General features: G+C 43.5%; 2 protein-coding genes across 2 annotated transcripts in view; one reads left to right on the forward strand and one right to left on the reverse strand.

Moving 5' to 3' along the window:
* The window catches only part of LOC149351477 (sodium-coupled neutral amino acid transporter 7-like), a 28,806-nt gene extending 22,019 nt beyond the window's left edge, over positions 1-6,787 (reverse strand). Inside the window, exons 1-2 of the mRNA XM_089580828.1 lie at positions 6,127-6,787; positions 1,422-1,543 (exon numbers count right to left, since the gene is read on the reverse strand). Of these exons, the coding sequence (XP_089436954.1) occupies positions 1,422-1,543; positions 6,127-6,250 (246 nt within the window). The 5' untranslated portion in view covers positions 6,251-6,787. The remainder of the gene's footprint in view (positions 1-1,421; positions 1,544-6,126) is intronic.
* Positions 6,788-7,079: 292 nt separating this feature from the next.
* Positions 7,080-24,815, forward strand: LOC149351478 (E3 ubiquitin-protein ligase ZNRF2). The gene is made up of 4 exons (XM_089580831.1): positions 7,080-7,724; positions 16,212-16,307; positions 21,109-21,214; positions 22,632-24,815. Exons 1-4 carry the CDS (start codon positions 7,379-7,381, stop codon positions 22,687-22,689), a joined length of 606 nt encoding a protein of 201 aa, XP_089436957.1. The 5' UTR covers positions 7,080-7,378; the 3' UTR covers positions 22,690-24,815.
* Positions 24,816-26,198: the final 1,383 nt, after the last annotated feature.

Raw genomic sequence — 26,198 nt, forward strand, 5'->3', positions numbered from 1 at the left:
AAAAGATTTCTCATAAAGTATTTCAGAACAATAGAAAATGATCAAAATCCATCTTTTTCCTCACATCATGTGTGTTGCTCCACAAAAGCACTACATCCGATTTCAAAATAATGCTCACAGTCCAACAGATGTATTTTATGTGAAAAACTCTCTCTTATTCCTAACTATCTTGAGCATAAATATAAAAATATTTTACCGTAGCTCAACGAATGAAAAACAACATTCATACAGAACCTATACACATAAATAAACTTCTGTTTGGTCTAATGTTTTAAGGGAATCCCTCAAGATGGAGTACCGTATTTTCCGGTGTATAAGACGCGGCTTTTTTCCAAAAATCCTGCTGATGCGTCCTATACAAGGGTGCATCTTATACGCAAAATTTTTGTTGGTTTTTTTTTTGCGCGTTCAGAAATTACTCACGTTCATGTTCAAGCTTTTTTCACCAAAAAAATATCACTACCAATGACGCGGTTGTAACACGGTTAATACTTTAATACGGAGACCGCCGTGCGCAACTTTTTTAGGGGAACTTTATCATGAAACGGCGGTGACGACGTCTTCCGGGTTCATAAACAGCGGTCATTTCAGAGGCCCCAAGGAAAAGTAATGTGCAGTGCAGTGCCAAAAGATGGTGAAAATCGCGCTTCTCGCCATTGTCAAGATGAGCCAAGTCAAGGCGGAGTTTTTTTATTCATCCTTTGCAACTTTGTCTGCTACATGTACATAGTACGTACGTAGTGCGAAGAGAATGTTTCAGCCGCGTTGCCTCCAGAAATGGGCGAACTTTTTGATAGCGCATCCGAAATGAAGACTTCGAAGGTTTTAAGTAAAAATAAAATGTTCTTATGAACATAAAGAGAGTTCTTTCGTTTTTTTTTTTATTTTTTGCTAAAACGTGGGCAGGTATGGCGTGAGTGTTGCCTTTTTCGATCACTTAGCGTTGCTTAAAGGCGAAAGATTAGTGCATGCAGCTAAAGAGAGACCTCAGCTTAAGACCTTCTCACAGGTACGGCGCATTTTGCGATGGTCGCACAAGCATGTTTAATTAAGCCTTACTAGCCTAACTGGGTAAATTGGGGTGCATCTTATACACGGGTGCGTCTTATATACTAACTTTTTCAATGATAGCCTGCATATATGGCGGGTGCGTCTTATACACCGGGAAATACGGTACATTTCTAATAAGGGAGTACATTGCTCATTGATATCCACCAAAGTGCAGCCATATGGCTACAAAGGAAAGCTGTACAGCATTCCTTTGTAGCCATAGGGCTGCACTTAAGTGAATGTCAAGAGTAATATGTGTTTACACAACATTCTACAGAACTCTGAGCTGGATGAAGAATATAGTGCCAACAGGTAAGCCCGAATGTCAGTTATGATAAAAATAACAGCATGCTTGTGACAAATTTACTCACCGCCTGCACAGACAGGGCCACTGCTATGCCACCAGCTTGGTCAAAGGCATGTGGAAAGTTCAGCAAGCCAGCTCCCAGAGCAGCATTGATGATCAGAAAGACAGCAGAGACCCAGGAAGACCCTAAATGAACATTACACTGGTGTTAGTGGCTACTGCATCAGTCACAATGCATCAGGTTTTAGCACGCCTGAACAGGAAGGACACAGGAAGGCTTTTTTGCTATACATGATTCATATGTTGGCCCACTCCATAATTAAGTTAGCATTGTGCTTTGTAATGAGTTTCTTCAAAAGAAATGTAAACAGCGTACCATGACAAACCTTATGGTAATTTAAGGGATGGTGTTAACCACTATGCAAGACAAAATATCAAATACAAACATCACAAAGAACAGGCACTTGCAACACTCAAGCTTCAATAAAGATGTCTGTTGATATTAAAAGAAACAACTTACAGTCCCATAACGCTGGCATGGAAAAGCAGAAGCCTTGCCATTTCCTTGAAATGCTTGCACTCATTTCATTAAACAGATGAATAACTGACACTTCAGCATCCTATATTCCTTTTTACCTATTTAAAATATGTATCCCCTTGATCAAATTACCCTAGACACACCAAATTATTTGCAATTATCATGTAAAATCAATCTTGGCAATGAAAATAATTTTGCAATGATCAATTCACGCAAATGGTAATCATACCGTTCTAAGCATTTCCTAACAAGAAAGTTGAATCAGGCAAAAAAAATCCTTAAATTAAGCAATGCATCAGCTAAGAAGCTTCAAAGTTGAAGAGTAGCTTCAGCAATAAAAGTTTTCTGTAGCAGTGTGACGTAATGTCCTGTAATTCAAAGTTTGTCTTCCCCGCACAACGGCTACATCCAGAAAGCACCAGGACCACATCTTCACTACTCATGGTCACGGCAAATATGCACTTTGGTTTTTAGATAAATGATGTGAAGCACTACACACGTTAACGGAAGGAGGAAAGAATGAAAAAAAAAAACAACTAGAGGAATGCAGCTGTCAGAAAGTACTGGGTATGCTGAGGGCATACTAAATATGAGGTAATTCACAGAATCTGTCGGAAAAAAAAAATTGTGTGAAAGGATGAGGACAGAGGCGAATTAAGGGACAGGACAAGTGTTACAGAATTTGGAATATTGAAACAGTGTCAGGCTTCACATTTGCAATAGCTATAGCATACCTAGAATTTGACAGCAACTCTATCTTTTAAAATTGAGCCGAAGACTGTAGACAGAACTGATAAAGTGTCATAATTTTCAGAAAATAGACCGCACCTGGTGTAAAAGTAAGCAGGACTCAATTCGGGCTGACAAAAAAAAAATGATTTTAGCATTACATTATCAGCACACAGTAGACAATCCACAGGGGCTACCCGCAGGAAAATATTGGTTTCAAAAGGGGCACACTGCAGTGAATGCTCCTCCTATCAAAACTGCCACAGTGGCTCAGTGGCTATGGCATTCCGCTGCTGAGCCCCCGGTTTCACTCCTTCTTGACATGCGCTGTTCAATATGCCAGAAGCATAGCTCCTGCATGCAAATGCTGGCACGACCTTATGGTGCACTGCAAGCACACACATCATACAATGAAGAGGTCGCTTTACTACCTGATGGTGAGGCTGTGCTCAAGCAGAAGTGTGCAGAATGTACCTGATGATGGGTTACAGATGGTATCTGAATGAGGGCTGCGAGACCATAAGAATATGCTGAACTCTTCACACGCTTGAGTGAAATTTTTCTCGACTCCATCTATGAGCATTTCAGACTCAAAGAAGACACGCTACATCAATGGTGGAGGCAGAAACTCCCTTCAAGCATTTCATGATGTGAAAAAAATGACGGATGATTTAGTGTGGTAGGCCAAATGCGAATAAGGTGCACCAGCACTTCGGTTTTCACTTCGGTTTTGGTGTTTCAGTTTCACTGGAGAGGACACTTAAGCTCCACCTTAAGGGTACGACACTAGTGATAATGGTTTAGTTAATGCCCATATATGCAGAACTGGTCAATCTCTACTTCACATTCTAGATCCCTGAGAGGCCTCATACCACTCTTGGTGCAGTGGTACAATGGCTAAGCGATGTGCCATTGCCCTGCGATGGCAGGTGCTGCCACCGTTGAGGATTGGGAGAGTCAGGCTCGCGACCAATCATTAATCTGACTGCCACCTGCCACGGTGGGCAGTTTGCTCACAGTCCGATGAGCAGGTTGTGATCATGCCAGACAGACAGTGGCAAAATCAGTGAGTGGGGGTCTTAGTGCTAGCGCACTAAAATTACTCATTACTAGTTTTTAAACCAACAGTAATGATCTGTTGCAACTAGAAAGGTAAAAAAACTTTCAGGTTCAAAACACCAGCTCTGACACATCAATGATAATTGTAATCTTAGAATATGCTTAGAATATCTTAGAATATGCAGTCAGTGCAGTTTGCAATGCAGACCAAACAAGGACAGCACAACCAACGCACTTGTCAGACAGCTTATTTATGGCACAGAAAGCTTGTTAAAAAAAATTACACGGTGTGCTTAATTATCAATATGTGATGACAATGCGTTACCATTGTGTCTTTACTAGCTGGCTGCCCACGGCTGGGGCACAGCTGCGCGTGGCTAACCACAGCTGCCAACGGGGCAGAGCCCCAGCTGCCCCGGGGATCTGCCACAAGGTTCTGCTCCGTGGCAGAACCCCATGGTGGCCACAATGGGGTACTCCCCGTGGCAGCCACCTTCTGGTCCTCTCCCTACAAATTGAAAGGGGGATTTCCCCCGCCTTACTTTGCCACCCGCCAATCGTGGAAGGCGGCTCTTCCGTGTACCAAATACTGTGGCAGGTGGAAAGTGTACACAACACTACGCCGGACACCAGACGATGCCAGACACTTTTCGTCAAAGTGGGGCTTCAATGCTAAACATCAAAGCCAACTGAACATTCAAGCCATACTGAAGTCAGTTTTGCCAGACCAGGGCACACATCTCTGGAAGCAAGAACCTCTTCCTTGAGCACCTATTACAACACATACGCACTAAACTTTGCAGTCTATAAGCCTTTTTTTTTTTTTTTTTCAAGAGACAAGACATTTTCATGTCAGAAGGAAGCATATCCAGTTTCCCTTCACTTTGAATCAGCTTTGGTCACACCATTCTGCAATATGTGCATGCAAAAAAGTGTTCCCTTTTGAAAAAATTCCCTCCTCAGAGTGGTTTCGTAATATGCTTATGCATATTTGGGCTAACATATTTGGACTCAAAGCTATGAACAATAATTTTGGGCACAGCCATGACTTGTTTGCACCCTTGTTTTATGCAACTATTGTGTGCTCAGTCCATTTTGTACTCAACTGTGAAAAAGTAAGCTAAGCCACAAACTGAACCAGCACCACATTCGGCCAGGACTAAATGATACCAATAGTACTGTGTGCAGCAGCAAGATTGCAAGATCACCTTTGCTCAGAAGACTAAGGTGCTAGCATGTGTGGCTCGCTGGACCAACTCTTTCTTGCCTGGGTTCATACACAACAACGGTTCTCCATCAAGGTGGCATAAACCAGCCAAAACTTTCAGAGGTTCAAGAATAATCAAACTATATCATAATGCCTGTAGTCACGTAAGGGGAGCAACAATTTTCTTCAGTGTTTCGAACAAGCGTAAATGTTGGAGCTTGAAAGTTTGCTGACATTTCACATCCAAAGAGCTGAGCAAGACCAGCTTCTGAATGAATAACGGAAACATTTGGGCACCAGATGAAACCAAGTAGTTTTTTTAACGGCACTCTCCGCTGCTACCATGGAATGGCAATCAAGCTAGGCAGTAGCACAAAAATACATGGCAGTGGTAAGTATGAAATGCTCATGCTGAAGATAATGGCTTGCATATATTTATCATAAAGCATTATATTAGAGAGGGGAATGCAATGCATCCATCCCATTCTGAATCCATGTCTTACACTGGTATGTGCTCAAGATCATTTCACACACTTAAGACGGATTGCCTGAACAATGAAAATTCAGTTCTTGTGTGCAAATGACCAGCGAAGCCACTGCCTTAATGTGCTCTTTCGTGGCACATGCCATACTGCTGATACCAAAGCTGATCATCTGGAAAGCTATGCATCTCAAGGGCCACACAGTGCATTATCAGCTTATTGTGGAGCACACTGATAACAAACAATGGAAAAGCACTTCCTAGTGCACAGCTGACTTCCTCAGCTAACTAGACTTCTTATCTTTCAGAGTGCAAAGTTCAAACTAATCTAACTTATTTTGACCCTTCGCAATTCACAATGCAGAGGACTGAAGTACCAAAACAAGGAGATCAAAAGTACTTGGCGCCCAAATGTGCCGCTATTTCTACAAAACGCCAAAAAATATATGCTATATGCCAACGTTCCCCACGGAAGCCCCCGAACGCTGTACTAGAAAATAGCACCGAGTTCATCAGATGAAGATGACTCATCTTCAGCTAGACAATGTTAAATATGAGCAGCTGAACATATCATTATGAGTCAAATAGAGGCATCGACAATCAATATCTGGCGGGAGAAGGAAAAGAAAAACGTAGTTGCACTTGATCGCAGCATATAGCTCTCACAAACTGACGACAGGTGACAACAATGCTGCCTGTGAGTTACCTGTGGGTGCTTTTCCAAGAATAAGTACGACTGTGAGCTCACACTTTACCTTTGGTGCTGTTGGATGAAGATGATGTCGAACTGTTGTCTTGTACATTGCCGGCTCCTGGCGTGTCCACTGAGCTCGCAATAAATTTAACATCGTACTCGGGCACTACTTGTGATGCCGACATCTCCGCTTTGGTCGCGCATGCACTTAACAATATTTAGTTACTGAGAGTACCATACAGCACTTTAGAACGCGTACGTACTAAAATGTTAATGGATGCACGTTGCACCGCTTCGTCGTACTACAGTGTCTATGGGCTGAGCACCATCGTTATTTTCACATTCAAGCAAGGAGCTACGGCGCAAGCAAAAATCTAAACGCCTTAACGACGAACAAGCTACTGCCCATCCCCGTGATCGCCGTGACGCCAGCCCGCTGCTGCGCTAACGCTAGAGGAAGCGCACAAGCAGACGACAGCTTCCTACATAAGATAGACTTGCTGGAGCTGGAGCCTTGTTTCAGATGTGTAGAGGGCGCCAGCGCTTGCAAGCATCCCAACTTCTGTAGATCGGTAGCATGCACCTGCACGCACAAGCGGCAAGCAACCGACCGTGGACAGACGGCGGGAGAGCCTGACATAACATCAAAGGAAAGAGAAGAACGGGGCAGTGAACCATCGGTTAGAAACAGCGCTCCCAAACGCTCCTTAAAAAACAAAACAAAAAAAGAAATGAGGCCTTAGTATTTATTAGAGGTAAGGTATTAGAGAACCCCTCTGGTGGAGATCAGTGGTTCAATAGCGCGTTAACCAAAACCAATGCCAAAACTAAAATTACAAATTACAGAAAACGTCGCAAAACAATAACGCCTCTTTTGTTGCTGACTCTATTATTAAATGACGAGCTGAAGGCAAACACATCGTCTTTCTCGCAGCGATGTCGCAGCGCGCGTGCAAATAGCCTGTTATGCCCCAGGTTTTCGACACGTTGAATCTATCAGCTGACTGCCTTGTTGACCAATGGGATCAGAGTTCGTCCGGCAGGCTAAAATGGCAGCGGTTAGCTGAGGGAGCTATGTCGTAGCTTTTCCTTCGAACCATCTCTTTCGGTGGGGAAGAATGGATCAGAGCAAGCGACCGTCTCTGATGCCATACCTGTCACCTCACTGCTGTTTCGTTTGCGCAGCCGAGAAGCACCTTCACCCGCAGAGCGTCCTTGCTGTACCATGCACGTAGAACCCAGCGCTGGTCGTCACCCGCCTACACCAGTGCGCGTCAACAGCAGACTGCTCCGATAAACGATCTCCCAGCAGAATGGGCGGTAAACAGAGCACGACTACGTCTAACCCGCGTGTCTCGGCGGGCTCCGGTGACACTACAGGCGCGGCGGCGGCGACAGCAGCGGCAGGCGGAGGCCTGTCTTCTCTGCTCACGGGTGCCCACCACTCCTCGAGCAGCACGGATGCCAGGCTTCGGGCGCGCAGCCTCTCGAGCGTGCTTAATCTGCACCCCGGGCAGCCACTGAGCATTCCGGCGTCGCAGAGCGGCTTCGGCACCCCCGAGTCGCCACCAGAGTCCGGATCGAGCACTCCGGACAGCACGCCGTTCGGGCGCGTATTCGCAGCACACTCGCTGCCCGTACAGCTGGTCTCCTTCAACGGCTAGTGGTGTTCCTTCTCTTCTACCGCGCACCCCTATCGTTTTAGGAAACCGGGCTGCTATAGGTTTTCGATCCTAGCTTTAACGAGCTGCCGTAGAGTAGTTTCGTATAAAGCAGCTTGCTACGCGGCGTCTGGCCTTGAGAGGACGCGTCGGGAACGCACTTGCGCCAGCGTCACAACACGCGCGACTATCGACACTTTTGCCGTGTTTACAAAGAGCAGTGCGCGCTGTATTTTTTGACGTTGCCGTGTGCCACCAGATGCATGCGCTCGAGGTGCCACTGGTGGCAGCTGTTCCTCGTTGATACGGGCCTGTCTTCGCATCGGTGTGCCCGGTCTCGGCGGAGCTGCTGCGTAGGCAGTTTGCCCAACGTAGTTTTTCCGTGCGGTGTCAAGAACTTGCAAAGGCTGACTGCATGTAGCACACGCTAATGTGTGCACCGCATATAAAATAAGCTAGGCAGTCAGACAGGCCGCCGACCATTTCAGTAGCTCTGGCATCGGCACGGCGTTTTGTGTCGGTGGTATAGGGCGCAGTTAGGGTGGCTAGAATAGCCTCCGTAGCGAAGTGTTACTAGTGTTACCACCCGTTTAACTGCGGCTGTAACGACTAGCTAGCCGCACAGGAGATGTGGAAAGGGTTGAGTGCATTTTCTAACCCAGTCGGCAAAATCTTTTGCTTCGAAATTATGGTGATTCATGTGGGTTTGTTTTCAGAATTGGTAGATCGTTTATGGTTTACAGGGGTTTAACGTCCCACAGCGACTCAGGCTGTGAGGGACGCCGTGGTGAAGGGCACCGGAAATTTCTACCACCTGGGGTTCTTTAACATGCACTAACATCCCAGAGTACACGGTCCTCCAGAATTTCGCCTCCACCGAAATTTTTAAGTGCAGAGCATTGATACCAACTGCAACTGTTTTGACAACCTAAAAATGACCAAATACTAAGCTACTAAGCAATCGCCGCAGTTGCAGCAATACTGGATTCTATTTTTTTTTACTTTGTGGTGTTGATTAACAGGTAACTAGTAGTGTAATAATTTTTCACCTAAAAAATAGAAAGTAGAATAAACGACCATATGCAATAATTTTTACCTAAAAAATAGAAAGTAGAAAAAACGACCATATGCCACCAATGGGAACCAAGCCCGCGATCTCGGTTTGTCGTGTACGATGCTCAGATCCCACTGGTAGCATGTTTGTTTTTCCTTTACTTTGTAATCAATTATATTTCAAGCAAAAATGATTACATTGCTGATTTCCTTTTGACCAACACCACAAATTAAAAAAAAAAAAACATTACTCAATGCTGCTTGGTTTCGGAGACTGTCTGCTTCCGTCAAATGTATGTCAAAACGAACTTCTCCTGTCCATACCCTTGTGTGGATTCTACTTAGTTGCCTTGTGAGTTCTCTTTTATGACTTCCATCGCAGTTTTTATCAAAGCCACCCATTCATACATGCATGAAATGAAAAGCCAATTCTTGTTCTCTCCTTCGAACCCGTTGGAAGTGCTAGGAGGAAAACAGTTTTATTTTTCCTTAAAACACCTAAACAGGTCTAAAGAAGAGAAGAAGAATTCGTTTCCTTTATGCATATATGAATGATTGTGTTACTAAAGTTACAATGACTCCTCCAAAACAGAATTTAACTTCTGTGCCAAATGGCAAATCCTGCTAACACCTACTTTTGCTTTCGCGCCATGTCTGTGCCAAGGGGTGACTGGTATACTTACTAGGGTGTGGACAAAACCGGAACTGATTAGTGGCTCACGTGACCTGAACTGATTAGTGGCTCATGTGACCTGTCCACCATTTTTGTGTGTACCCGTTAGTAGACCTGTTAGCGTGCTCCCGGTGTGGTTGGTCGTGTCCGACCTGCGATGGCATTATCTCGCCTGCGTTGGAACCGAAAAGGTCAAAACGTACAATTTAATGTTCCGGGGCGAGCTTGTATGGTAAAACTCTGGGCAGTGTAAGCTATTAGCACAAGCCACCGGCTTCGAGCTCTTTGTGGTTGCCTTGCGGACTCGTAGCTCCTGCAACAGGGCCATAGATAGTAGTGATATGCAAATATTCGAAATCTGTAATATTTTGTGGATGTATTTACTATTCGATTCGCACCGTGCTTCAGCCATTCGAAGCGTACGGTCGAGTATTAATTTATTTGGGCAGTATAAGCTATTAATTTAAGCTATTAAGCTATAAGCTATTAAGCACGCGGAGCCTGTTGAAATACATGCTTTGGCAGTGGATATTACCAGCACTCATGTGAAAGCAGCACGGAAATTTGTGTACGGAATTTCAACTAACTGCCAAAGCTAAGCACTCAGAGAAGTTAAGGTTTTATATATATATATATATATATGTCGAAGTATACGCTTCGTTAAAGGAAACATGTTTATTCGACTCGATGTTTCGATCGAAAGACCGATCTTCTTCTTCGAGAGAAGAATATCGGTCTTCCGATCGAAACGTCGAGTCGAATAAATATGTTTCCTTTTACGAAGCGTATACTTCGCATATGCTCCTGTAAGCAGTCAAGTACTTCATGCTCTCTCAACCTATATATATATATATATATATATATGCTGAGAAGCAAAATATACTGCCGAAATAAGTGCACTTATTCTCAAATGTGGATGGTGTACATGGACCCATTGCAGAGGTTGCAGTGGGGTGGAACTGATACGAGAATGCCAAGAGGGATAGGTCTCACCATGAATGCCTTGTTTAGGGTAGCATTCCGCTGCCATTGCCTTTAATAGTAACAGTAATACTTTATTTACGTCAAGCCAGCTAGGCAGTGACCTGGGCATGCGAGGGATACAGAAAAGCTTTATTGCCCATTGCCGAAGGCTTGCATCGTGACCTGTGGACCCAGGGGTGCAAATATGTTCAGAGGGGGTTTTAGGGCAAGCGCTGAGCTGCTCTCATGATGGCTGAAAATTTTATTATGCCTTGTGGGAGATTTACATGAGGTCAGGTGAGAGTTTAAGCCGTAAAGAACCAGACCACAACAGCCAGGTGAGGTCACGTGAGAGTTCAAGCCGCAATGAACCGGACCACAACAGCCGGGAGGCCGTGTGGCTTTCAGTCCTTGCTTGCAGTGGCTGCTGGTGATCTGTTGAGGAATTGGTACAGGAGATGCACTGAGACATGTGTGGCCCTTGTGCAGGGAATTATCATAACACATGGTGAAGGAGGGAGGCTGTGCTCATGCTTGCTGTCTGTAGGCATTATGATGGAACTCGGAAAGGATGCTCTCGCTCCCATTGTAGTCAGAGCTGCCGATTCTTCTCTGTTTAGTGATTTTCTTGTTGCGTAGCGCCAGGAATGTGCCACCTCGTGCCTCTCTGATAGCAACCTCAAATGTTATTGCATTAGTTGCAGTTGCCTTGGCAATAATTGTTGAAGAAAAGGTAAGAAATACCTGCAGCCTTTAGTTTCAAGGATGCAAACACTTTGTATTTTGTGTAGTGTATTTATATATCTAGTTGCTTATCTATCCGGGATAAAAATAATGTTGTGCTTGGCACAGTCTTCCTTCATTTGCTCATTTCAGAGCTTTTTATAGGAAATAACAATGCTCTGAGATGGTATTTGGGATTGCAGTTGTTTTTTGCATGGCTATAATTGCATTTTTTTTTTTTTTGCAAATTTAGTTAAAGCCCCTTTCTCCTCCTTTTTGCCTGCTGCAAGGGCTGAAATTAGGCTATGAAACACCATCAAAATGCCACTTTTTCTGCTTCAGCTGCCGTGGTGGCTCAGTGGTTATGGCACTCAGCTGCTGACCCGAATGACGTGGGTTCGATCCCGGCCACGGTGGTCGAATTTAGATGAAGGCAAAATTCTAGAGGCCCATGTACTGTGCAATGTCAGTCCACGTTAACCCTTGGTGGTTGAAATTTCCAGAGCTCTTCTCTGTTAAAACCCCCATAAGCCAAACTTTTTCTGCTTCGAGGTCTGGAATTGCTGCTTCAAATAGTAATATATATTCTGCTACAAAAGGTGGTACAAGAGATGTGCTCTGTTGAACCACATCATGTCACTTCACCTTTCTTGTATATTTTTCTGACCTGCTCAATATTTTGTACAGTCTGTGTTGTCATATACCGTATTTTCCGGTGTATAAGACGCACCCTTGTATAAGACGCACCTGCCATATATACAAGCTGTCACTGAAAAAGTTCGTATATAAGACGCACCCGTGTATAAGACGCACCCCAGTTTACCCAGTTAGGCTAGTGAGGCTTAATTAAACACGCTTGCGCGACTATCGCGAAATGCACCGTACCTGTGAGCAATTCTGAAGCAACGCTAAGTTGGTTGGTTGGTTTATGGGGTTTAACGTCCCAAAGCGACTAAGGCTATGAGAGACGCCGTAGTGGAGGGCTCCGGAAATTTCGACCACCTGGGGTTCTTTAACGTGCACTGACATCGCACAGTACACGGGCCTCTAGAATTTCTCCTCCAAAGAAATTCAACCGCCGCGGCCGGGATCGAACCCACGTCTTTCGGGCCAGCAGCCGAGTACCATAGCCACTGAGCCACTGCGGCGGCCGCAACGCTAAGTGATCGAAAAAGGCAACACTCACGCCATACCCTTCCACGTTTTAGCAAAAAAAAAATAAAAATCGATAGAGCTCTCCATATGTACATAACAACATTTTATTTCTACTTGAAACCTTCGAAGTCTTCATCTGCAGATGCGCTATCAAAAGGTTCACTCATTTCTGGAAGCAACTCGGCTGAAACATGCACTACGTACACGGAGAAATAAAAGTTGCAAAGGGTGACTAAAAAAGAACGCCGGCTTGTCTTGACAATGGCGAGAAACGCGATTGCCACCATCTTTTGGCGCTTCTCATTACTTTTGCTTGGGGCCTCCGAAACAGCCGCGCGTTTGTGATCCCGGAAGTCGTCATCCTCGCCGTTTCATGATAAAGATCACCTAGAATGTCGCTCACGGCGGTCCCGGTATTGAAGTATTAACCGTGTTACAACCGCGTTATTGGTAGTGATATTTTTTAGGTGAAAAAAGCTTGAGCATGAACCGGAGTAATCGATGAAGTCGCAAAAAAATGATGAAAAATTCGCATATAAGACGCACCCTTGTATAGGACGCACCAGCAAGATTTTCGAAAAAAAGCCGCGTCTTGTACACCGGAAAATACGGTATGCTTACAGTTGTTGAGGAAATATGGTTTATGTCAGTCCTTATGACAATTGGTTGGACTGTAACATGTGGCAGTGTCGTTTTCTGTTGGATAAGGCAAACAGCAGCTCAGGATCAACATTTATTTTTAGTTCATGTTCCTGTCTGTTTTTGTGAGTGTGCTCAGGTTCTTGCTCCCGTCATGTGCGCCATATTTGGAAAGTTCCAAAAGGGCCAGCTGCCCCCTGTTCGCTGCTGCTTGGGCTCCGCTCTTGTCCAGAGAGGAGGAAAGATAAAAATGAACTCCTTTTCGGGTGGGAGCAAAAACAGACTTCAGATGCCATGTGGCCAATGGCTGCTTGTAGCAGACTGAACATTTATAACTGAGCAAAATGTGAACCATTCTGCTGGTGACTAGCAGCATCGAAGTTTAAGGCCTGCACTAAGTTTCTTTTACTTCGTGAATTAGGCCTGCTTTTCATTATTTTGTAGGATATTCAAATCATGTGATGTGGAAACGTGAAGCAAGTCATGTGCTACTAGAAAGGGAATCAAGCTTTCTTCCTTTGTTCCATTTCAGTTCTTGTCATTAAATAGGGGGAATTATTGAGCGGTAATTCCCATTACAATACTTTTTGCTTTAGGAGCATTTATTTATACGCTTTGTAGAAGTATTTTTATCACCACCATCTGCTGTTCTTGTGCAGCGTGATATTCATTTTGTAGACCAGCATCTTTGTTTGTTTCCTCTTCCATTTATTTTTTTGTATTGCCAAGGTTTCTTTTGAAAAATGTCAGCAATGGCTTGCTTATTAGTTATAGAACTTGTGGCTAGGCTAGTTGGTGCATAGTTACACCTAATATGTTTGGCTTGAACGAGGCGTTTATCTGGAGAGGTGGCATCATGGAGCACTGTCGAATGCCCTTTTCTGATCAGGTTGTCTGTTTTACGTTTTTTAACCCACCAAACTTGAGTAATTATTTAAAATAGCAGGCCTTGCTATGCAGTCTGATGTAACATGAAAATATTAACACTTAATGAACATATCCCCGAGCATAAGTAACTGTAGGTAGCCATTCCATTGCAGCAGCAGCGCATGCAGCCTTATCAGCTACGTGTGCTTTCTCACCGAGAGTGCAGTGCTGGCAACTCGTTGATCGCATAATGGCGCATTTCGTCACAAGCAGTGTTTAGGCCTTAGCTACAGGCTCCCAAATTTCTGTGGTGTACAGCACGATTGAACTTGCAGCTTTTGGGGGGGGGGGGGGGGGGGGGGGGGGGATTAGAGATTCTGTTTTTTGTACTTCATATCTAGGATTGTGGATAGGAGAGTCATACTCAAATAATTCAGAAATGCAACTTATTCTTTGCTGGCTGTTTGTGGAATAAGTGCATTTTCAATGCTTCGTAGGGGTTGCGTCTAGGTTGTAGAATAATCTCTTAGTGGAGGCATGCAATCACTTGAGTGCTACATTCACATAGTCTTGATGTGCCTATTGGTTTGCTTCAACTGCTAAATGGACACTCACGAGTCCAGCGCGTCATGTATTTTGTAGCAGCTTGTGTCCAGCTTACAGTGAGTGGGGCTCGTCCAACGCAATTTTCTGCTTAGATTACAGATGGTGGTACGGGTTTTGAAAGACTGCTGGTTTTTATCTGGCTGAAAATTTTCTGTGGTATTTTTTGTTCTTTAGATAATTGATATTCCCATTTCCTGAAGTAAAACAAAAATACCATTTTGGTGTAAAATTTGTTTCAAAAATGTCCTTAAGGGGTTAATAAGGCATTCTGTGATTTTGTTTGCATGCTTGAGATGGTGTCTGGCAAGGAAGCAGAGAATGTTTATTGCCCCTGTTAAGCATGCAGGTTAAGTGTGCTTACGGGGAATGTCACTCGCTGTGAGTAAACTCTACCAAAGCTAAACAGTTAAGTGTTACTTGCAGAAGAGAGCACTCCGGTTGGTGGAGTGCATTCTCTGAACAGACTTCGGTGTCTGAGTGCGTAGCCTCGCCAGCAGCGATTTCAAAGGCACATAATGTAATGTGTAAAAAAAGCCCTCTTAAGGTTATTTTACTTGTTGTAACACTGTTTATTTAAACAGGACAACAAAGAAATCTGGTCAGGTGCAGCTTCTTTGTATACTGCCATGCTTTTCTCAGAATTCTTGATAGACTAGGAACTCGTCTTGGCTTGCTACGCCTTAACAATATCGAAATGTATTTTTTGCCATTACGGAGTTATGTGAGTTTCTTTTTATTTGTGTTACTGTGCCAAAAAAGTTTTGAGAACTTTTTGCATCATCTGCTTTTTGAAAGTGAAAGATCCTGCTAGTTGTCTGTTGACATTTTTGCCGCTCTGAGTGACACTGTGGTTCCCCGTTAGCACCACGTGGTGTGAAGTTTCACTGAAGGGGTTGAAGCATGTTATCCTTAATTACACTCATCTTGCATGCTTGACGGGGGATAAGTGTGACAGATTATGCAGTGATCCATCGTGATGTGTGCACCACATACAAAAAATTGCTGCATTATGGGATACAGGTAGTATGCAGGACCCAGTCATCTCTTTTGTCACAACAGGTAGACGTGCAAATACAAGTTGTGGAACTAAGTCATCACCTGAGATGTGTAACATGTGCCATCAGGCTGTAATCAAACACAAACACCATTAATGTCAATAATAGGCCTTTTTGCTTTCAAGTGTAACAAGCAAGTGGCTTGATTCATGTTTTTACGTAATGGGTCCTGCTCATTGTATACTTGCCACCAGGTTATGTGTCACATATGTCATGAATAATATGTAGCACTGTTTGCACTGAGTGCTGCCGCAGTGGCTCAGTGGTTATGGCGCTCGGCTGCCGACCCGGAAGACGCGGGTTCGATCCCAGCCGCTATGGTTGAATTTCGATGGAGGCGAAATTCTAGAGGTCCATGTACAGTGCGATGTCAGCGCACGTACATGTCGAAATTTCCGGAGCCCTTCACTACGGCGTCCCTCATAGCCTATGTCACTATGGGACGTTAAACCCCCATAAACCAAACCATAAACCATGTTTGCTCTTGAATTTGGCTTGCTAGTGCACACTGCTGGCTAGCATATGGTTCCCCAGCCTTCGCCAGGTGGCGAACCCTTAATCCAACGATATATACATGAACAGCAAAACAGGGACTCCATAGCACAGCTCGGTGACTGTCCTGTTGGCATGCATTTGGCCTGCAGACTTTTGGAAAGCACTGTGCCTGGGAGATCATAGCCATGTTAAATCTGGCTAGACTGGTGTTTGATTCTGGGTCTTCCTCTTTTTTTTTTTTTATCATTCTGTGCAGGTATCAAGTGCCCCGTCTGTTCAAAGTTTGTTCTGCCTGATGACGTGGAATGCCACCTTGTCATGTGCTTGACTAAACCAAGGATTAGCTACAATGGTATGGCCAGAGCTTTTTTTCCTCATCTTCCATTGTTCTGGCATCTGTGCAATTAGGAATTGGTATTTGTAGTGACTTTGGTTCATTTAGAATATATCAGAATGCCATTCTTTGTTTACTTCTTGTCACTCCAAGTGCAAGCTGTTCCTATTGTATTCATTTTGTTTGCAGCCTGGAAATGCAGGCATGATCTTTTTTATCAGGCAGAATTTTACTCAATAAATTAATAGAGAAGTGGGTCTAAATCACAATTTTAAACTCTGAAAAGAACCTTGTGTTTACACGCACAAAAGGAAGTAACAAGGAAGAACAAACAGTTTTGTGCCACATTCTTATATGGCCTGTAAATATCTGCCATAATTGGTGGAATTATGTTCTCTGTTGTCTGATAAGAAAATCATGCCAATGCATTTTCTGTGCGTTTCTGTGTCTTGCACGCAGTGTAGCGTTTTGTGCACTTTAGTCTCAATGGACTCATGGAAACATTTAAATTTAATACTTGTCAGTGCAGCTAACTTTGGTTCCACAGTTTGAGGGATAGTTTGTGGGGTGAATTGTGCGAGAGCAATATTTGCTCCACTAGGGGTCGGTTTTATGTTGGGTGGCAGTTAAAAAGTAAAATAACAAGGGGTAGTTTAGCATGCAAAACATCTGGAAGATGTGGTTTAATATTATTGAGGTTTGTTTACTTATTTTATTTACAAATACTGCCATATCCTCTGTTGAATGCATAACAGGGGTGGGTTACAGGGCGGTTGAATACAGTGTTAAGTAACATGGTTAGGCAGTTCTTTGTAGCTTGGGTTGTCATGCCTAATGCTTTCCAACTCTTTTGTCTTCCATGCCTTGCATATTGTGGTTAGTTTTGTCGTATGTGTTATTGAAAAAGGCACTTGGCTGATTCATCATCAGCATTTGCTGAACTTCAGAGTTGACAACCAGCTAAAATGCTCCGCTGAATGTGCGGAGCGTTGTTCAGCAAATCGTTCTTGCTTTCTTTTATGGTAATTATACAAGACTTGCGCAAAAACCTAAGTGCTTCCGACCATTCTACCATCTCACGTAATTCTTAGCTTCATGGCAGTCAGTGTCGCAGAATTCTTATTTGGTATATTCAACCTTTATCACATACGACTACAACACCTCTCTTGGATATCACCGGCACACTCACATCAGGTCAGTTGTACTCCTTGAGTAGATTTCATAGTGGTTAGCCCTTCAACGCACAGAGGTAAGAGTACTAATACTTTTCCTACTTCACTGGCTTGCTAATTGCTAGTGGTTTACACAGTAAACTTTGGGTCCTCAAGCTCTTCCAAACTTTCAGTGCCGTAACCAGCTACAACTAACTGCTCTGCTAAATACTGTCTGTAAAGGTACAGTGAAATGGTAACATCAGCAGACCTGAAGTGCCCAAGCACATGGTGATGTCAAACTGAACTAGGGTGTATTCAGATCTAAAATATTGGTTTTGAGTGCACTTTGGTATTGCCCTAAGTTCAATATGTTTTGAATGCCTGACTTTTTTTTTCTTATATATACCCAATGGTTTGGTAGTGCCATCTTATTAGAACTTCAGCGTGCAGCACAAACAGGCAACAATGGGAAATAAACGCAAAGGACACACATCTCCTGTCAGTGCTCGTATGTTTCATACATGTGTCATTCATGCTTCTTTCTCATTGTCGTTGTCTGTAATGCATATGACAAAGCAACTTATGCGTCTGGATTTTATTGTAGTTGTTCAGTCATTGTTATTCTGCTCTTGCTGTAATTTTGTTTGACTGCGAGAAATTATATTTACTGTGCTGTTAAAAAGTAGAGATTTTGTGCCAGCAGTCTCCAAAGTGATGGTTTTGCAGTTACAATGCTGCCATATGCCACTTTGCTAGCAATTAGTTACACCGGTAAAATTGGAACCGGCCTTGTTCCGAGTCCAAGCTTAAGGTTTTGCAGTGCCCCTCAGGACATGTACATTTCCACAAGGACAAGCCGTTAACTATGACCGCCAAGCTTTCCAAGTTTGGCGTAGTGAGTCTCAATGGCTGTCATAGAATTAACATATTGCAGAAGGGGCTGGGCAGTATGCATGGGGATAATGGCTATTCTGTTGTTGGCCACTGTGTCTGGAAAATCTAATAGCACATGTGTGACCAGCTGTGTACTCCCACAATTTTCAGTTGCAGGATGTTTGAGGTGGTTGTGTATAAATTTGTGATGGACACATGCTGCAAGTGATAATAGTAAAGCTAGCAAATACACTGATGAAGATCATGTTCCAGTCTGGTTCAGTCATGTCATGCGAGCACCACTTCTTTATGGATCATCACAAAAGAAACAAAAGCTGATTTGTGGGGTATTGTGGGTCTCTGTAGGTGTGAATGAGCTCCTACTTGGCCTTCTTGTTTCCTTCCTATCCTTATTGGCTCGTATGTCACGTGTTTGATTTCCTAAATGGTCATGCAGGGCTACCACAATGCATTGGTAACAGTGATCACTGGTGCATGCGTGAATAACCAGGACATTACTTTTATCTTTCACACTTTTGGTAGAGATTGCAGTTATGAAGTGTGGCTTTGGCTGAAATTTAGTGGCAGTTTACCATTCACAGTGACTGTGTACTGTGTCGATAGGTGTTTACAGTACTTAGTATCACATTTTGTTGCATATCGTGAAAATCTCAGCACTTGCGTTCAAGTGGTCTGTGTGTTTTATGTAGACTGCCTCCTACTGTCTGTGTTTATTTTTGCCTGGCTATTCCTGCAGTATAGAAACGTAGATGTTTAGCACGGTTTAAATATAGTCTGTGCTGTTTGAATAACTTGCTAATTTTGGAACTGCTGCTAGTAATGGAATTCAAATGGTCAACAGCTCTGTAAAGTGTTTCAGTTGTAATCCTGTCAAAGTGCCAGTGCCAAATTATTTTATTAGGGTTGTACAGTATGCGCGAGGACATACTTGAAGCATCTGCACTTGGAGGCTAAGGACCAGTTGAGGGAAAAAAAAAGGCATCGGCTGACAAGCAGTATGTCCTGTATTACCGCGAGTGCCGTGTGGAACATATCACTCAAAACATTCCCGTGCTCCTTGGTTTTGGTGACTGTAGCTTCCTTCGTATGAATATCATAACGAGCCCCTCATTTTCCTTCCCTTGTCTGTTATACTGTATAGTGAATTGAAAGATGCTTAAAGAGACATTGAGGACAATTTCATTCAATTTTTGTTTTTAGTAATCATTTCCATTGCCTTTTCTGAATGTGTTGATGTTTGTCTAGCAGTAAACGATGTATTTATTGTTGAGAATTGCAGAGTTTTACTCAAGTGAAACTGAGTACTGTTTTGAGTCTCTTGGCAGAACATCCAGTATGTTTGATTCTGCATAGTTAAAATACTTGGCTAACTTTTGAATTCTTATTCAGGAACAGAGTGCCAGTAGCTAGCTAGAGCTCTAGCAACAAGGTACGCTTTCGTCTTATTTAGCGTCAGGACAAAGAAAAAGACTACGACGAACACGGGCACTGATAAATGGGATGTTAGAACACCAACTAGCCCAACAGTTAACCCTTTTTTTAAGGTACGCTTCATGTAGTTCTTTTTAAGGACTTAAAGAAGCATGCAAAATACACATAATACTACATGGCAGTGTCGCTTTCCAGCACTCCCAGAAGTGCTTTCTAAAAACTAAATTCTTTTATTTTAGAAGCACTCTCTCTGGCGGCCCTTAGATTTTGTAGTGGCCATGAGATCTGTGCCAGCCTCTGCTGATGTGTTGCAGAAAGAAAGCGGGCATCTTATGCCACTATTGGGCATGCAGCCTAAGCAGCAGTGATAACGGCGCATCGTGCTTCTGTGCAGCATAGCATAAAACATCCCGTTATGCTGTGCTTATGAGATGAAGCCAGAGCGCACAAGACTGCAAAAAAAAAAAAAGCTAAGGCTTGTGCAAATGGTGACCATTGAAAGCTTCTTTTACATGAAGGCAAATGCAGTTATCAATTTAATGCCTTCAGAAAGTTCTGTGTGCTCACTTTCCACAATGTGTCAACAGTTGCTGGCACATTCCTCTCTACCACTGTGAACACCAAGTCTTCATTGTAAATAGTGCTTTTGAGATAAAACAATTTCATTCTTTGAGAGCACGTCTGGGACTAAAAAGAAGCACTGTCATCTGGTATCTTTTGCATTTCACAGGAGATTTTTTTTTTAAGCCAATAAAGAGAAAGAGTGTCTTATCTTTCTAATCAGTTTTCTTTCAGGCATTAAATGATTTAATAATTTCCCATTTATTAATATCACAAATAAAACAAATATTCCCACATGTCGGTGGTTGTTGGCTTCTTTCATATGTGTGTCATAATGAGCCCCTCATTTCCCTACCTTTGTCTCCTTACACACTTGGAACGCTTGAAAACGCCATGAACTTTTTATGAAGCATTCTATACAAACCTTGCCAGATGCCAGAGGAAGCATGTCGGCTCACTCACTCAGTATGGCGGATCAATGAAATTCTTGGAGCACCTCTTATTGCACCTTTTCCATCATGTGTGAAAGACTATGCTGAGGAGCACAAGCAGATTTTGATTTCAGTTTGCCAGTTTTTACAAAATGTGCGGCTCTAATATTTTGCAGATTGATGATATGTCCTCCTGGTGTAATGCTGTGTACCTGTTCATTTGAAATGTCTAAGCCTGGCCACAAGCCCTTAAAAGCAGCTCATCTCCTGCTTGCTGTGTTACTATAATTAAACTGAGGTGGCTTCCACTGCTGAGAACTGATGCAGTGTTTATACATTGTGTTACAGATGACGTGCTCACAGAGGACAAAGGCGAATGTGTCATCTGCCTGGAGGAGCTGAATCAAGGCGACACCATTGCTAGACTACCCTGCCTTTGCATATACCACAAAAGGTGCCCTTTTTTATGCTTCTGCTTTATCTTGACTGCATGGAATCAGTTTGTGAAAAGTGGCATGTGTAAGAAGAGACTGTGGGGCCTCTTGCAGCTACAGGCCACTCAAACTTGTCTGGCTCTGGCTGTACAATCTCCTCACAGCTTCAGTTTTTGTTTCTTGCAACATAAAATGCAACTCTTTCAAGAGTTTTTATAACACACCATGTCAGTAAGTTCATGCTTAAATTCCTACCCTGCTCTCGGAAGGCATTTCCAAAACTTATTGACAACATTGTGGCTGACATAATGATTTCAGGCTTTTTCTGATGTGTAAATGTTTGCCTGTTGTATAATTTTATCACTAGGTAAACAGAATTCCCACATTTAGTTTTCCACTTTCCACTAATCAAAACCTGTATGACTTAGCATGCTTCTAGGGAGGTAGTTGTAGTGTCCTCATGTGTAGAAATTTCCTTGTTATTTGCAAGGAAGTATGCTGTCCAGCCAGGCTTCTCTTGTGTAAGTGTTCTTTATTCATCATCATCTCAGTTGTTCCTTTCGTGGGAACAAGCCATGAAATTAAAGAGGATCAGTCCATTAAATTGTGTGGAATTGTACGTTGTTTTGGGTGAGGCATGCAAGCTGGTATAAGAAAAGGCTATATATAGGACAGGTTTTGCACATTCTGTTAAATTAGGGGTAGCAAATATGGCAGTTAATTTTTCAGCATGTTTCATGGGTGAGAAATCAAAGAATAGCATGGTGTTGTAGTGTACTTTGTGTTAGCATTCATGTGTCTGCCTATTTATGCCGCCGCCGCGGTGGCTCAGTTGTTATGGTGCTCGGCTGCTGACCCAAAGGATGCGGGTTCGATCTCGGCCGTGGCGGATGAATTTCTATGGAGGCGAAATTCTAGAGGCCCGTGTACTGTGTGTTATCTGTGCACGTTAAAGAACCCCAGGCTGTCGGAATTTCCGGAGCCCTTCACTACAGCCTCTCTCATAGCCTGAGTCGCTTTGGGACGTTAAACCCCATAAACCAAACCAAACCTATTGACACATATTGGCTGCTCTGCATTTGCATTTGGGAAAATGAAGACCACCTGTTAAGCTCCTTAGTGGCACTTTCATTGGTTGCATATTGTTAATTGCGCACTGCTTTAATGCTTTCAGCTTGAAACTTAGGAGGTTGCACTGACACGCATGTCAGCTTGTAGCACCCACAGCTAGGTTTCTATTTTATGATTTCTGCATGAATTATTTTTAATATCCACTGAGTATGCATTTAGAAACTTGCTGGTATATGAAAAAAAATATACCTGTTGATTGTGTCAAGAGTCCTGTGCTACCCACCTCTTAATTTTTTAAGTGCTAAAGTGTACCTGTCAGTGTTCACTGCTGCATTGTTTTACTTTCCATTGGTATCCTGCTTTCAGGTGCATTGATGCTTGGTTTGAAGTGAACCGCTCTTGTCCTGAACACCCGCTGGACTGACGTTGCTGTCGCCGTGCGTTTTTCTTCGTGAAGTGCAAAGGAGCTGCCAAATCCCTACCTTTTGTCTGCTAAGCGACAACCACACGATCTCAACGTGGACGAACCAACAAAAAAAATTAGTTCTGAGTGTGAGTGCACATTGCACACCCTAGAAGATGACTCTGATAACCAGAGTAGAAACGTCACTTTTGTTGGCACCTTGGCTGCTTTGCTGTCACATTTGGTTTTTTTTTTTCGGACACTTTTTTTTTTTTGTAGCAGCAGCATCTAGGTAGGCATTCTCTGATTTCTTTATTCTAGCTGCCATGAACTTGCATGGCTCAACAAAAAAGACTTCTTGCAGTTGAGGGGGAGTAACTTTCTACGAAATTTGCCGTGCCTTGGTTTGTGCAACATTGCTGTCAAGAGCCCGTATCGGGAGCTCTCGACTGCCAGCCACAGCAGGCCGGGGCGAACCTGAGACAGGGCGCAGCCTGGTCATCTGTGACAAGCGTTTTGTAAAAACAAAAAGCGAGAGAGAGAGTGGGGTAGGGAGGGCATGTAAGGAGACCCCAGGAGCCTGCGTTGGTGCTGTGATGATCTGTATGCTGTTGTGTGTTGTTGCCCTGTTGCTGGTATGGCAGTCTTTCCCATGTTCTCCTCAGCATGTGAACGTTCCTTGGCAGAACTGCTGCTTCTTCTGTAAATTTGTTGCACATTTTGCTCCCCTTTCTGGAGACTGTGCACTGCTTTTCCCTACAGCTTGCTCTTTCAAAGTGGATTGTGTCATCGGTGCATCGTGTTGGACTGTCAAGAGGAGAGCACACTGCACCCATCTTGTCACATTGCCTTGGAGAAACATGATACACACACACACTCCCCCACATTTTTATACATGTAAGTGAAAAGTAAAAATGAACACCCAGCAGCCTTTTTTTGAATTACTTTTCCTCTTAGAAGCCATGCAGGGGATTTCAAAGTTGATGGCATCAGATCAGGGACCCAGCATATGTGACATCGCCTTGTGCGTTTTGTCACTTGGCATTGGATATTGAGCTCATAGCAATTCCAAGCTCTATGCTCTCGTTCTGTAAAGTTCTTTTTTTTTTTTTGCTTAGTTTGCTAGACGAAGAGCTTTGCTTGCAGTTGCCCTCTGATAACATAGCCAATACAAAATTCTCCTGAAGTAGTGTGGCCGCTGGCTGCAATGTTTTGTTCATCTTTGGTGCCATACTACTCATAGCAGTGCTTTGTTTGTAGTCTGCCATCGTTACTCATTTCTGAAATTGACTTTAACACAAAAGAGTACGCTTTCTCTCTCTCTCTCTCTCCCCCCCCCCTTTTTTTTTCCCCAAATTGCCACCTGTGCTGCAAGGTCAGTGGCTGCAACTGGCCTTGATGGCAGTGAGTGCTGAACTGGTTTAGTTTCTTTAGTGCCTGCTTGGTGAGAGTGTTTATATTGGTACATTGATGTGATGTGAAAGGCAGCAGTTAGCAAAGGTGGCTATAGTGCTGTGAAGGCAATGCCACAGAAGATGCCTTAATGCCTCACGCTCTGTGGCAAATGCATCATGGCACTAGTCTGAAGGAGCAAAAGCATTTGGCCTTTTTTTTTTATCATCATTACTGGAAGCTGAGCAGCTTGCCCCTGTGCTGGTCTTGCAGTGTCTGTGTGTGCAAGGGAAGATGCTTTATTAGGGGGTCTGTGCATGTGCCACATTTGAAGATGCACTTAAGTGATGCTGGCACAGTCACAGTGTTTGCAGTCCTTTGCATTGCATTATGCTCCAAAGTGCAATCGTTAAAAGTAGTGTGCCTGTGTGTGTGCTTGCAATGTGGGCTGATTGGAAGGATATCTACACACTGGTATACCATGTTCCTTCGTGTCTCCTACACCCCCCTTGCCTCTTTTGTTTTCTTTGCAGCCATCTAAACACCACACGCAATGCAGTGGAGTTTGAATTCGTACAAAGTGCTTGCTATGTACGTGTGTGAGATAGGTTGGTTGTTTGGTATAGGGGGAAGTGATATTTTTTGTAAAGTTCCGCAGTACCAAATTGCCTGTAATTGCTTGTAGCATATGTGTGTGTGAATATTGTGTACGAATATTACAGAAATAAAAGTATATCACATTTTTTTAACTTTCACGAATGGGGTGTAACCTTCCATGCACTAAAACACTATTTTTTGAAGCCTTCTGTTACACAGCCAGTGTGCAATAACATATACAGGGTCTGTTCTGAAAGTAGTAGGACTGGTTTTTTCCTGGGCGAACGGGCGGACGAGAGGCGGTCTGCGAGTGCAGAATCATTGAAGGGGGATATTGGGAATGCTGGAGAAAATCTGCAGTCGGCTGTCGGCCGTTGAAGAGAGCAGGCAGCTTGTACTGTGAAACCCTGTCGAAACGTCTCGTCATGCAGAATCATAGAGAGTTTACGGGATCAGCAATACGGGATCAAATGTAGTGTAAAACTTGGTAAAACGGGCAAACAGACTCACAACATTATTAAGGAGGCCTACGTTGACACTGCCATGGGTAGATTAGGTGTTTTTTGAGTGGAACAAGCGGTTCCGAGAAGGTCAGGAAAGAGTGGAAGACGACGACCGCTCCGGACGCCCTTTGACCAGCAAGACCAACGAAAATGTGTAGCGAGTGAAACATTTACTGAACAGTGACTGTAGGATGAGTATCAGAAAGACTGCTGATGACTTGAGCATTCCTCAAACGCAAGTTTTTGAGATTGTGACAGAAAACTTAGCTATGAGGAAAGTGTGCGCGAAGTTGGTGCCGGGAGTGTTGTGAGAGGAGCAAAAGGCCAACCGGAAAGTGATCTGCCAGGATCTTCTTCATGTAAAGGAGGACCCCGATTTTTTGCCCAGCACAAGGCGGCAATGCTGCCTCAGGCCCCCTACAGCCCAGACTTGGCCCCGCCAGACTTTTTTCTATTCCCAAGAATAAAATTGATGCTCAGGGGCAAACATCACGGATCGGTAGAGGCGGTTCAACAGGCCGTGACGAGGGTGCTAAACAGCATTCCGGTCCAGACGTTTTTGGGGGCGTACGAAAACTGGAAAACTCATTGGCAGCAGCGTGTAGGTGCGGAAGGGTGCTACTTCGAAAAATTCTAATCGTTTGTACTATTCTCTTGAATAAATTTTATTAAAAAAAATGAGTCCTACTACTTTCAGAACAGACCCTGTATGTAATCATTATCTGAACCTCTTGGCTGTTCAGTGCCGCCCACATTTGTAACACTTCTGTTAACCTAGAAACCTAGACTGGCACTTTCTTTGAACTACACTGACAAGTGCACAGTACAGATGTTTGTCCGACATGCATAAGGTCTGCAAATATAAGGCTGTTCATAATGGGCAAATATTGCAGAAAGCAATTTTTTTTTGCACTGCTTGCCCATCATGGTTTCAGTGCTCCAAAAATGTTTTGTGAGCACCTGTACATGCACCCTAATGTACTGTATGAAGTTTCTTGTTTAAATGGTCATAAACATGTTTAAATGGTCATAAACATT

Source organism: Amblyomma mixtum, chromosome 3 (assembly GCF_055824585.1).
Source record: "Amblyomma mixtum isolate Tamu chromosome 3, ASM5582458v1, whole genome shotgun sequence".
In the NCBI taxonomy this organism is placed as follows: domain Eukaryota; kingdom Metazoa; phylum Arthropoda; class Arachnida; order Ixodida; family Ixodidae; genus Amblyomma; species Amblyomma mixtum.

What these genes read in the sequence shown, in the direction of transcription:
- LOC149351478 (XM_089580831.1), top strand. Translation starts at nt 7,379, where the DNA reads ATGGGCGGTAAACAGAGCACGACTACGTCTAACCCGCGTGTCTCGGCG. An exon ending in ACCAAGGATTAGCTACAATG is followed by an intron (nt 16,308 to 21,108) that starts GTATGGCCAGAG and finishes ATTGTGTTACAG; the next exon opens with ATGACGTGCTCACAGAGGAC. An exon ending in CTTTGCATATACCACAAAAG is followed by an intron (nt 21,215 to 22,631) that starts GTGCCCTTTTTT and finishes TCCTGCTTTCAG; the next exon opens with GTGCATTGATGCTTGGTTTG.